Source organism: Epargyreus clarus, unplaced genomic scaffold (assembly GCF_041222505.1).
Source record: "Epargyreus clarus isolate Ecla_fem2 unplaced genomic scaffold, WU_Ecla_fem_2.2 ptg000007l, whole genome shotgun sequence".
Classification (NCBI taxonomy): domain Eukaryota; kingdom Metazoa; phylum Arthropoda; class Insecta; order Lepidoptera; family Hesperiidae; genus Epargyreus; species Epargyreus clarus.
Window position 1 is genome coordinate 796391 of NW_027332215.1, and position 13699 is coordinate 810089.

Sequence of the window (13699 nt, forward strand, 5' to 3'; positions counted from 1 at the left end):
ACCACAATTGTTCCATCAATACGTCATAATCAACAATAAAATAACGTTCTTGTATTATTTGCTTCAGATACGGCGTGGCTCTGGTGGGTGTCCGTCCTGCTGAACTACCTGAATTTTACGAAGAAACTATCCTCTTGAACCCCGGACCACGCCACATAATGAAAGGCAGTGATACCTGCTACTACATGAGCATAACCAAAGAGGAGAACTCTGCCTTTGTGGTCTCTGACAAACAAACTGAAAGTAAAAATTTGATTCCCAAAGACCAAACCGCATGTAGCCTACTCTCTAACGAAAAGAGAGCTGGGGACGCGGAGGAGGGAAATGGGCAGCAGAAGAGACCAGACGGTACTAATAAAAAGGGTCACTCCAATCCCCCACAAGTGATTCTGCAAGCTCCCGAAAATTCCACACCCACCAATGCATCACCAAAACATATTAAAACCGCTATTTTAAAGTTCGCCAGCTGTGAGTGCCACAGTTGAATTTTCGCACAAAGTAGACCGGATACGTGGCCCTGGGTTGTCCGGCGAGCATTCAGTCTACTTTTTTTAGTCGCTAGAAGTTGCTCAATGTCTTCCGTTACCAAAAGTGATTGTTGCGAGAATACAATTGGCATCTACGGGACTGAAACAAGGACAGCGAGCAGCTCGATCATAGTTTTCAAGTCTATATCGATCACAGGGAACAGTAGTATCTGTGGAATAGAATTTTGATTATTCGCTGGCTATTCTCAAGTTAATTTCATCTTAAAATACTGTACAAGACTATCGCAAATATTTCGATTTCCTTGTGGTCTATATACGCTACATTTAATATTATTTGTAACTATTTAAATTTCTATTCCCTACTGGTCGTTCGACGAGATAGACCGCAAAGTCGAAGCAGAGAAGACGATACCGTGAGTTCTGTGCCAACTCAAACCCATTATTTAAACAAGCATCATGTATTTTGTCTGTACGTTAACATTCGTCCGTTATCGTTTGGTGATGCTTGGTATGTCGGAATTTTTATTACAATTGCATGCGGTGTTCGAACGATATCAATGCATTTATTTTGCGGGTTTTATTATTTAGATCGACTTAAAGCACAGGTTCGGCCACTCGGTGCAATGTTTCCGCTCTACTGAGCACTCCAAATCCCTCCTGGAACCAGCTTGCTCGCAGAAGCATGTTCTAAATTGGTATTGACAGAATGAAATGTCTTGAACCTTGCACCTGGTGTATCTGTCAGCTATCCCATTAATGCTTCGTTTATCTAGTTCTGATATGCAGAAATAACTCGATATTGCTCTCATTGGTAATTATTCCACCATGTATTATTTGTTTCCATTCTGCCGCTGAAATCCATAGCCTCAGTACAGCCTTAACATTCTCATGATTTTATTGCATATGTATATCTTCGGCATACATTTCCATTTTATGGCGTAATGTGGAGGCTGAAAATCTATTATTTGCGTAATATTTGATTAATTGTATCGATGTTGATATTAACGATATTAAGATATATAGGACTTGAAAATATTGCATTTTAGCATTAGATTTAATAATTTGATTTTGTTCAAAATATCATCCCAAGACATTAACAATTATTTACAACATAACGTTCTTTATGTGATTTAGATTTTGTAAATATTTTTTTCAAACGACGGAAAAGGAAAATTCTAATGTACTCATATACTTGTGTGTCACCCACACGCGTGATTTAAGTCGCTACCCTTCGCGACCTGCGTGCGAGTGGCACACATAAGAGGAAAACTATCTATGAAACATTAGGGTGCGAGTGGTACGCATACGTACTTGAACTTGTCCCAATGGACATAAACTCGCATAAGACAAATTCATTAAGATTGTGGTCGTGTGTCGTAGCGCGCGGCGGCGCGGGCGAGGGCGCGTCCAGCTCGGAGTCGCGCAGCTGCCTGAAGGAGTCGCCGGCGACGGACAGCGCCGCCGACAGCCACCTGCTGCTGCCGCGCCCCGACAACAACTTCCTCAGCCCCGACTCCATCCCCCAGCGGCCGGGCATCGAAGCTGGTAACAAACAAATCAAATTTACAGGAGAATTCGTTTTTTCACCGAATATTGGTGCTATCGGTGAAATAAGAGTTTGTGAATTTGGGATAAGAATTCGATCAATAGCTTATTAAGGCAGTTCTTTTCGTGGTTGTGTCACCGCCACACCTATATCTTCCATATAATACCGGTGTAATAACGGAGAAACACTTGAACGAAGCATTCCAACTTAGTCCTCAGGGCAGCAATGAATCGATCTCCAAAAAAAAAAACATGAAATATTCCTCATCATCGTAACTGATCAAGTTCTTCTAATGTCATCAATATAACATGAACTTTTACTAGTTATATCACCGTACAAATGTCAAACTTGGTTACATTTGTTTTCACGTCAATTATGTGGAATTGTGTATCGGTAGCTCAATATTTACTACAGTAGTAGGAGTGTTCTGCATGTGATATATCGTTTTAGTATCATGCTCGGAGATTGTCGTAGTAGCTATATCTAATGTCCTCGAAGTGGAAATGTGAAATGTTTTGTGTGAAGGATAACGTCATGCATGAGACTCCTTTCAGGTGGTAAGTATGCACTTTTGAACGTTTTGTAGAAAACAAAGTAGATGAAATTGATTACATTTGATTACCGTCCTGCACCGTCACATAAGCTCTGAAGCCATTTTAATTATCATGGCAAGTTGGACGTAACTCCGACATGAGCCATAGCATCTTCAAAATACCAATAATTTGTAAGGACTTGTTTAACAAAATCACAACTAGACCAAACTTGCATCATATAACAGAAGCTGCTGGCTCCCGCAGAACAAAATTGACAAAATTGGGTTTATTAGTAGTTGTTTTAATATCGTAGCGCAAGAAAAGAGTTCTTAAAAAAAGAACCAGGTTTGGTTAGAGTAGGTGTGATGATCCAGCATGCCGCACGAGAGAATTAGAATCGACGTCTCGAGATACATAACCAGCATCCGCATGCGTCATGTGTGTACAGCCGTCGAGTTTTTGTTCGATAATAGCGCACGATACTAAACGGGGCAGTGAGAAAATTGGCAGGGACTTGCGCTTGCAGGGAGCCGGCGACCTTCAATTCTGCCGGTGCCTGACATGGTGACCAGCAGCCCGAACATTGCTTCAGACAACCAGGAGGAGCAGGCTGACGTGGACGAGAGCGAGGACGAGCTGGAGGACGACGTGCCCTGGCGGTCGCCGTCCGAGAAGATCGCGTAAGCACCGCCCCGCCGCCCCTCGCGACCACACGCACGCACGCGCCCTTTGTTTCCCTCTCACTGTCTTTCGTCAGATAGATTTTTTATTACATTCGATTGTCTTTGTCTTATAAATCAGCATTGAGTAATGTTTGAAAAACGTATCCACCTATTGCGAATTAGCTATTGAAGCCAATTATGGTGTTGTCCCAATAATGTTACTCAGTGTTGAAGTAGATTTACACCATTAACAGAACTTACGACGCCAGTTGTCGCAAGTTCTGTTGATATTCTTTTATTTATTTTAAAGTCGTTGCCGGCGCCGGCTCTGGATCCGGAAGGTCTGCCAGGATCCGGGGGGCCGCCAACGACAGTGCATTTTTATTTGATTGTTTTAGCCTGTACATTCACTCGTGTAGCTAGCCGACCGGGTCGCGGCTGCATGCACACTGCACAAAGCGTACGTCATTGTTACTTCGTAAGTTCTTTTGGCTTCTATTTGTTTTTCGCATTGCTTTGCAGTTTTCCTTGCCCTCGCGTTCGCTCATCGTTTCTCAATATACTTATTAGGACATGATTGTTATCATACAAGGCATTCTGGATTTAAATTTGAAATGTCAGCTATGATATTATTGTCATAACAGCTGTTATGTTTTGATAATAGAACTTGTAATAACAAGGTTGTATTGATGCAGGTGGTTTCGCATGAAGCACTGGAATGGTTTGCAGTCTTTGATAATAATTACAATAAAATTAAAAGATGTACGTAAACCAATGTGAAGGTGATGATCGTCCCTATCGAGATATTACATATTATTAACAATATTCAACTTTGAAGTTCGTTTATCAATCGTTATTATTATTTATTTCATTAAATAAGGATTATTATCAAATTAGATATCAAAAACATACTTTAATTTATGTTTGTTCCTGATAATCCAATTTCAAGCATGCGCTAGAACCATTACGCCTACATCCAAATCAATATTTTTAATTTCATTATAACAACGTAATAGGAAGATCGTATTTTAAACATGTAATAATCTACAAAATAACAAAATAGATGGATGAGTAATGTGCTCCGTAATAAACAAACGCATGAGCATTCCGCCGTTCTAGAGAATACGAGACATGAACTGTCCGTGAAGACCTACCCTCGCTATGGCAATGTTAATCTATAACTGTAACGCCGCAAAGCTCACATAGAGAATAGTGTTTGTGTGTATAAGTGTCTGATAGAAGTGTATCCCCGTGTACCACAATTCCTTGAGCGTGTCCCTGCACAGTGATGACGCCACAACCAGCAGCCTGTCCTCGCTCGCCAGCCGCGACGCGCGCTCCGCCTGGCGCAACGACTTCTCCAGGTAAGAAACCGCTGCAAAGTGTATTCCGACCAGTTGTTTGCTCTCGATTTGAAGAAAGCTGGCACACGCCCTGGACGTTCCATATTACTTTCAAGGAATCGAACTTTTAAAACAATTTAATTATACTTTATAAAAAACTAATTTTCTTAAAACCGACCGGGTTTAAAGACTTACTGAATAGACAATTATATTCAGCTATATTGACCTTTTTTTAACAGATTAGAGCCGAATATATTTCTATGTTATGAGATCTCAATTCGACAAAATGTTATTCTACAATTACTTCGAGATGCTTCAGCCGCAATTTTTTTTTACACAAACCGTGGTACGAGTTACCTGATCTCAAGTTGATTTATTTCTTAATGCAAAAAATCTGGTTTTTTCATTATATCTAAAAAATATGAATATCTTTGTGTGATAGGAGTGTAATAGTAAGGGGAAAAGGATTCCAGTTTATATTTACTTAGAAAGGTCTACAGTAAATCCGTGATCAAGCTGAATAAAATCTGATGATTAATTTTAAGGACGAAAAATTGAATCTTCTTCTTCTGTTTATTTTACTATTATATGATTTTTTATAAGATTGCTCAAAACCGGTGAAAAATGAACACTCGATTGAAGTTCAGGACAGACGACGACAGTTAGGAGATGAATGTTTTGTGTAATTCACAGAACCACATTTTGATTACAATGTAGGTACAAAAATTGAGTAAATTACTTTTTAACAAAAAGCAACAATAAGATATTATTTAAAATCATGTCTATTTCATATGATTATTTCAAATAATTTAATAATTTTGCTATTTATCAGTATAGGTGTGTATTCTTCCAGTTTTGAGGTTATTTTTTGTTAAAAAATGTATTACTCTGAAAATTGTGTGCCCAACGACTCAGGATCAACTTCTTTCATGACACATTACTACAAATTATAACTGCGAAGGTAATGTAAGCAACATATTACGTTAGATTTATACCTTCGTTTTCTCTAATACATAATTATATAGTTATATATCTATATTCTAGATTGTATATCTAGCATTACCCCTGAGCATGTGAATTTCCTTAAATCTATGTTGAATGTTAGAATACGAGAAGCACTATACATAGTTACTTCACAGAGCCGGTCGCGTGCCCGTATCTTGAAAATTTCTTATGGATAGTTGTATGTAACTTGCCTATGACCTTTAAAATTCTATAGTTTTCGTTTCTAGGAATGTATTGTAAGTACCTCTAAACTTTTAAAATCGAAATATAAGACTGTACAATTTTTAACTTTTTTGAATTGTCTTTTGACTGAGCTTCGCTTGGGCCTTTCCTCTTTGATTTTGTGAAATGTGCGTTTCGGTGATCAGAGGTAAAACGAGCCGTCTGCGCCATTCCCGCAGGATCGTGAAGGGATTCCCGCCGGTGTCCCCGTTCATCGGCGTGAGCCCCACGCTCTGCTATCTGCTCAAGGAAAAGAAGCCTCTGTGTTGCCTGCAGCTGGCGCAGGTCTGCGAGCACTGCGCGTACCGCAACGCCAAGGAGTACCAGTGGCAGAACAAGACCATCATCTTGGCCGCTGACTACGCCTCAAATGGCATTTACAATTTCATTATACCGTTGCGAGCCCATTTCAGGTCCAAGACCTCGCTCAATCCTATAATTCTGCTGCTGGAGCGCAGGCCCGACATAGCGTTCCTGGACGCCATCTCGTACTTCCCGCTCGTCTACTGGATGCTGGGAACGATTGACAGGTGAGTGACAGTAAGGAATTTCACAAAGTAGCGTCAACGACGTGCTTACTTAACTTTGTTTATTTTTTACAGCCTGGATGACCTGCTGCGCGCCGGCATCACTCTCGCCGAAAACGTCGTGGTCGTTAACAAGGAGCTGTCTAACTCGGCTGAGGAAGACAGCCTGTCTGACTGCAACACCATAGTAGCGGTGCAGACAATGTTCAAGTAAAATCTGTTTGTTTTCATTACATAGTGTAAAATTATGGATAATGTCAATTTTGCATAAAAGTAGCTAGTGCGAATTATGTTCTGATCAGAGCTGCTCTGTCTCGACTTTTAACTATGAGGTGCTCGCGCATACGCATTCACTTAATCGTTTATTCCGCAGCGCGTACTATTCTAAAGCGAAACCTAACCGGTATCTTGTAAATTTATGAATAAATGAAGACTATTGTACAATATCAATTTCTTGCAGATTCTTTCCATCGATTCGGTCAATTACCGAGCTGTCGCAGTCCTCGAACATGCGTTTCATGCAATTCCGGGCTCATGACAAATATGCCCTACACCTGTCTAAGATGGAAAAGGTTAGTTTTATTTAGAAAATACACTATTTTCATGTTAGCACAATCATTCTTCAAAAATGTAATGACATTAATAAGAGTTGCGCTAACTTTCAATTATTTCCTTAATAACTTGCCACTATAATTTTAACTTAAATTGGATGTACCTATATATTTATTGATTTTATACTTAAAATCCATAGTATCAAACAATAGTTGCAATGATTTAAAAACACAACTACAAAATACGTAAACAATATGAAGTGGTTCGCTTGGCAGCGCGAGAAGGAGCGCGGCTCGCACATATCATACATGTTCCGCTTGCCGTTCGCCGCCGGCTCCGTGTTCTCCGCCTCCATGCTGGATACACTGCTCTACCAGGCCTTCGTGAAGGATTACGTTATAACGTTTGTGCGGCTGCTCCTGGGCGTCGACCAGGCTCCCGGATCCGGCTTCCTCACTTCGGTAAGTGTCGCATGCGAGTGCTGGCGAAGAGTGCGCTCACGCTCGTGGCGAAATCCATTCAATTCACCGCATATCCATCACGCGATGCGAAAACACTTTTTGCATCTTGGCGACTATCATTCAATATGCGTATTTTAACGTGTGCAATATCCTAACACCTTGGACTTGTGACAGATGAAAATAACGAAGGAAGACATGTGGATTCGTACGTACGGTCGGCTTTACCAAAAGTTGTGTTCCACAACTTGCGAAATCCCAATAGGGATCTATCGCACGCAAGACACGAGCCTTTCCGACCCTGCGCACCACGTGAGTATGTCGCCCCGGGCATCGAAAAACTGGTTATGGTCACGCCTCGCGAGAATGCGAACATCGCGCGCATCGGTGAGTCCGAGCTACCTACAGACAGTACTCCTACACTCCCCTCAAATACAGTCCTTCGCCGCCGTCTACCACCTGACATTGACGCATTCGTAGCCTTGTGTATCTTCAACATATATTCCAAATTGCTTAGAATTAACACACGTGCAATCCGAGTAGCCCTAGTCCTTGGACTGTATTTCGGGTCGAATCTTTTTTAAATTTTTAACCTCTGTCTCGAGTCAACGTCACACTTTCCATTCTGTAACTGTAACATATACATCTGGAGCCTAACACTTGTGGCGTGTCTGTAATTTAGTTCTGCCATTTATACAACTTTCTATTTTTCACGAAATACTTAAGTTTATTTTATAAAGTACACGTGCTTAATTTATATTTCATCGCAAACCGCTGTAGCCAACAACCGACCTACTTCTGCTTCTGCGCGGACACAGTGTAACGAAATACTTTTGCCGGGTTTTTGTTCCGCGACGGAGAAACTGACACACGGGACTCTCGCATCCCACTCGCGCCCGTGGGAGCGGTGACATTTGATATTTGTCGGTATCAAACTCGATGATCGCAATCCCGCCAGTGTTGTCTAGTAGTGTGTTACCTGCATGTTAGTGCCCTAGAATCGACGGCAACATCGCATTGCATTAACGTACTGCGTACGCGCCACCATCCCAACGACTGTGTCGTGAGCAATCGAAGGCGCCCAGGTCACCACGCGCCACGAGAATCATTGTCAGTGTCGATATAATCGCTCGTATAAAAGAGTGGAAGCCAGAGATCCTCGGGTCAGTCAGATATCGACTTTAGACAATCCGCAACCCGCTTCGCTTCTTGCATGTTTATGTGACGTACTATATCTGTGCATACTCGTTTCATTCTTCAAACTTTGACGCTCACTCTCGACTTGAAATGTCAGCTATTTCAAGCTTCAGACAGATATTTCTTGACAATTGAATATTGAAAACTTTAGACTGTGCACTGAAATTATTGGTAACACGAAAGTCGTACCTAGTTAAAGTGCGGATTAGAGTCCGCAGTCGGAGAGTTGTGAGGGCGTGAGTTTGTGATGAGGCAGTTGCAGCAGGCGGAAGGGGAGGAGGGGGGCGCGGGTGAGGGCGCGACGGGGGCGGGCGCCAATCGCGCGCGGCGCCGCGGCACCGGCTGCCTCGGCGGCTGCTACGGAGACCGCACGCCGGCGGTAAGGCGAAGTTTTAGTGTCCGACCACACTACTGTGCCGAAGACGGTCCGCTTTCGCTCTGATCAAATGTTTTTTCTGACACGTTTAGAATCACTCGAATTTCTAAAACGTTGCACGTTACTAGGTTGATGTCATTTGATTTTTCTTGTGCAAGAATATTTGACCGGAAACGATAGGAAACGGACCGTGGATGGCGCAATAGTAAGGATCGGCTCTTGAAATCGCGGATGGTGGCCGGCGACTAAGAGCATCTACTCCATCGCGCACTAGTTCCATTTTAAAGTAAAGCAAAAATACCATACGTTGTACTCGTAGTTCAAATTAAAGTGAACTACATGAGTTTTATATATCACCACATTGCATCTTGAAGACATAATTAAATTAGAAATTACTATTGAGCCTGCAAACAAATCTTGGCAGTAAAAATTTCAAACCAATTTATTTGTCGTCATTTTACATTTTACATACAGTAATTTAACGCTATCAGCGATGTGCTTATATTTTTTTTTAATGATAACATGATTTTCTCACAATTGCAAATTCATAGAAGTTTTATTTTCGTTGAAGCATTGCCCATTCCAGTGGTCGACTCTTAGCCGCCGACAGCTAATATCTGCGAATAATCTTTTATTTTCTAAAGTCAATATTGCTATATTTATGTTGGTTTTTAACTATTGAAAAATAACTGTATCCAAAGGCGATAGAAATTGCGTGCAAAAAGGGAAAATGAGCATGATTGAATACAACTCTTACATTATTACAACACCGTGGTACCAACCGTATAGGAACATAGTCCGCTTGACAAAGAAACGAGGTCTGTTCAAACTTCTCTAGCCGTAGAACCAAACCTTAGACATAGGCAGTAGGTCCAGCCGCCGAGCGGTACTTTGCACCTAGCTCATACATAGTGTTCTAGCGTAGACATGTTTGGACTAACGCGCACGTACTAGAAATATACCGTGGTCGCACACCCCAAACTAACAAACATAATTTGTATATATTAGAAAATCTACTTCCTGTGGTCCTTTGTGACCCGGCCTCGGTAAATCGACGGTAAGTGCAGGCACGCCGCACCTACGGCCATATTTCTGGTGCGATCCGATATAGGCATAGATCAGTCGGTCAACTCATCCACTTTACTACTTTTGGAACAGTAAATCGAACATCTTGCATGCGTCCACCCTCTCCATTCGAAGACCAATACTAAGTCCACGCACCTAAAATATAACCTCACTAGTACTTCTTCTCACACATTGTTAATCGCTTGCCTGCCTTTCGCCCAAATGGCTAGTTATCTCAACTTGGGTCACGTTCGCAGTATTCCACGAGTCTGTCCGACGAAGCCAGGGACAATCACGCCCAACAAATCGAGAGGGCCGAAATAGCTAACCTGGTGCGGTCACGCATGGAGTCCCTCAACCTGACCGGAGTGGACTACGACGACGTGAGCGAGAAGCGCAACAGCTTGTCGTACGTCATTATCAACCCAAGCTGTGATCTCAATCTGCAAGAGGGAGACATTATGTAAGATATTATTCATTGTTAATACACGTACATCATAATCATTATCACAGTTGTGTTTTTTTATACTATAGGAGTAGCAGCCGAACATGCAGTCTACCTGATGGTAAGTGCCTACTGCCGCCCACGGACATCTGTAATCAATCCCAGATAGGATAAGATAAGGTAGCCTAAGGTCAGTAAAAGATGCGCCTCTACCTCGAAGGACTAAGTTGGAACGCCTCGGAAAGTATATCTCTATTACCACACCCTACAAACCAGAACTCAGCAGCGCTGAACACTGTTGTTATGAGCCAGATATAGGTGTGTGTGTATTTGGGTATATAGTAGAAGAAGACGTTTTATATTAACGGATATTTATATATGAACAATATTCCATTCAACATACCGATGCGAGAAGCATTGTTCGCAGTTGTATATATAAAAATATTTCCTGTTTGTACTCAGCTTTTTCTCATGAATTCCAGATATCTTGTGCGACCATCGCCTTTCTCGGCTCAAAAGACCTTCGAGCGGCATAACAGTCGACGCAAATCGAACATCAGCTTCTGCTCGGGCGCGCTGATCCAGGCGGCGGCGGGCGGCGCTTCCCGGCGCGGCTCCACGCTGGGCAGCCTGTCGCCGCGCGCGCCGCCGCTCTCCACCACCAAGGCCAACTCGCTCTCCCTGCCGGACAGCCCCACCATAGCCACCGACTTCCGCGGCCGCTCCAACTCCTTGCGCGTTTCCGACGACGTGCTGCTCCGTCGATCCAACTCGCTACGCCAGGGGCTCGGCGGCGGCTCGCGTCGCCGCAAGAGCAGCCTCGAGGAGATCGGCATCACCCACTTCAACTCGCTGCTCCAGCACCAGCAGCAACAGCAGCAGCAGGACGCCGACGCGTACCAGTTTACGCTGAACGGCAGCATCGGCCTGGAGGTGACGCCCCCGGACGAGGGCCCCTACCAGTTCCAGGACCAGGCGGCCGCGCTGCCTTCCACGTCGAGCGACCCCATGCAGCTGCAGGGCACCATCGTATGATGCGATCGCACGTGGAGACGGCGCCGCGGTTCCGCCGCGCGGGCCCCGCGGGACTGAGCCCCACCGCCGCCGACGACCTGGACCGGACACGGACGACAACACTCGAATCTGACCTCGGAATCATTTGAATCGTAGCGAATCTAATGCATGCACGTAGTGAACACGTACTCCACTTCTCTAGCGAGCGTACACAGCGGCGGCGCAGGGCGAGCGCGGGGGGCGCCGGGGGGCGGGGCGCGGAAGCTGTCATTGTAAGCGGGATCAACTAGATATACGTAGGCGGGTTAATATCGGCGTAAGGCTGCGTGTACATAGCCGGGCTTTCGTTCACCTTAACTTATCTAACCCTATCTGTATATAGAATTACGAGAATTATAAAGCGTTTACATATTATATACTATTAGAAGTGTATTAATCTCTAAGTATACTCATTATATTAGCAAGAATTTTATTCGGGTAGAAATCTTTATAGAGTATAGAAGTGATTGTAACGATTTCAATTTCAATAATAGATTCAGTATCGAACGGCACGATTAATCATTATATTACACATAATATTATACTAATCACTTATCGATTTCACTAGGTTTGTTGGCAAGCATTTTAATCTCATAGAACTATCTGTATCAGAAGCAATTGAATAAATGTCGTGCAAGCACGCACCGGTATTTCATTTCACGCCTGAACCTTCATCCTTTCATGCTTTTTTCTTCATAGAAAAAGTAGAATTAATTAGATCTGTATCAAGTAGCAGAGGACGGCCCGTCTGCGAGGTTTAATCACAGATTCTTAGATTTCTGGCCATAGCCGAAGACAAATATTTAAAAATCCCTAAGTGAAACAGTACTTAATTGATTTAAAGTGAATAATGTTATACAGTCAACAAATATTATAAATATTATTGAAAAATAAAGGCTTATGTTGACTGTATACGTATAAAGAACGTAAATATATAAAAATAAATAGAGGAGTTAAATTACCTTGCAACTTGTTAAAACTTTAACTTGTTGCTCTGAAGTTAAGTATACTTGTAGTTTTGTATTTTCAATCCGTATCCTTAGTATGAGTTTTTACGTTTGTACAAAAATGGTTGTTTTTGTATTTGTTTACGTATTTCTCATACATTTCCGATCAGTTCTGATACAGGCCGCTAGGGGCGCTTATTGGAAATATATGGGCAAATACATAAACAAATATAAAAACAGTCATTTTTGTAAAAAACCTAAAAACTCATACTAAGGGTACTGTATAAACACAAGATTAAAGTCTGTCTTATATTGCACGTAAGCCTATGTCTTAGACATCTTATTTGTTGAACATAGATTAGAAATTAAGGCGATGATGCGTGAGATTATGGAAATACTTCCATGTTGGTTGCATTCGGTCACGAGTCATGCGTCTATGCAGAGTGGTGGCGCTGGCTGCTCTCTTTATGGTAGTGTACTTTCAGTTTTTTTATATTTTGAAGTGATTTCAATGAAGTAATACGTAATACGATGACGTAAATATCACTATCACATATGAATCGACTGAACCATACCTGGGGCGGCGGTCTCGACATAGATAGCGACCACTTAATGACAGAATTCAGTTGATAAGTCTTACCGACCGTCATTTAACGATTTTTGGTAGTCTCGACTATGGAAACTACTGACTGTCATCGCAATCATATCGAATTCATTTCTCAACTTTACGATATTCGCAAAACATTTATCGTGTAAATTTGACAGCCCGATAAGTGATCGTTACGATCGTTAAGGTATCTAAACTACAATTATTTCCAAAAAATGGCAGTATTTAGCTTATAAGATATTTGAGCTTGAGCATCGTCGCAAAACGGTAAAGCGGCCACGTATCATAAGAAATCGACGTAATGAGCAAAATCCTCTTCATTTGGACGAAGATGAGTTTCTAAGGCTCTTGTGAAGTTCTTTTGATTTACAATAAAGCATATTTGTACTGTATTCATTAATAAATTTATAATATGTTAGGTGTTGATGGGTACCCCTTAAAGCAGGGGTTCCCAAAGTGTGCGCCGCGGCGCCCTGGTGCGCCGTAGACGGTAAAGAGGGGCGCCGTGAGTCGATCCGCTAATTATTTGACGCCACAAATATTGGCGTTTTGATTCACATTGATTTGACTGAATAAATATCGTATTTAATTTTTGTTTTTTCTCAAGTATTTCTTGTTGTTTTCCGTTTAAAGTCTTTTAAAATAACATAAGTATGGTACAATTTTATATTGT

The 13699-nt window shown here is 42.2% G+C and overlaps 1 protein-coding gene across 23 annotated transcripts in view; it reads left to right on the forward strand.

The window, feature by feature from the left end:
- The window catches only part of SLO2 (slowpoke 2), a 184610-nt gene extending 172502 nt beyond the window's left edge, over positions 1 to 12108 (forward strand). For 11 of the 23 annotated variants that reach the window (XM_073074286.1, XM_073074288.1, XM_073074294.1 and 8 more), the window contains 12 exons: positions 68 to 468; positions 1869 to 2033; positions 3094 to 3247; positions 4516 to 4593; positions 5979 to 6329; positions 6402 to 6536; positions 6787 to 6898; positions 7154 to 7339; positions 7514 to 7723; positions 8796 to 8912; positions 10232 to 10437; positions 10902 to 12108. In XM_073074286.1, coding sequence (XP_072930387.1) covers positions 68 to 468; positions 1869 to 2033; positions 3094 to 3247; positions 4516 to 4593; positions 5979 to 6329; positions 6402 to 6536; positions 6787 to 6898; positions 7154 to 7339; positions 7514 to 7723; positions 8796 to 8912; positions 10232 to 10437; positions 10902 to 11454 — 2668 coding nt within the window. In that variant the 3' untranslated portion in view covers positions 11455 to 12108. The remainder of the gene's footprint in view (positions 1 to 67; positions 469 to 1868; positions 2034 to 3093; positions 3248 to 4515; positions 4594 to 5978; positions 6330 to 6401; positions 6537 to 6786; positions 6899 to 7153; positions 7340 to 7513; positions 7724 to 8795; positions 8913 to 10231; positions 10438 to 10901) is intronic. The other 12 variants (XM_073074300.1, XM_073074307.1, XM_073074292.1 and 9 more) reach the window with 9 other exon arrangements.
- The last annotated feature ends 1591 nt before the right edge of the window (positions 12109 to 13699 follow it).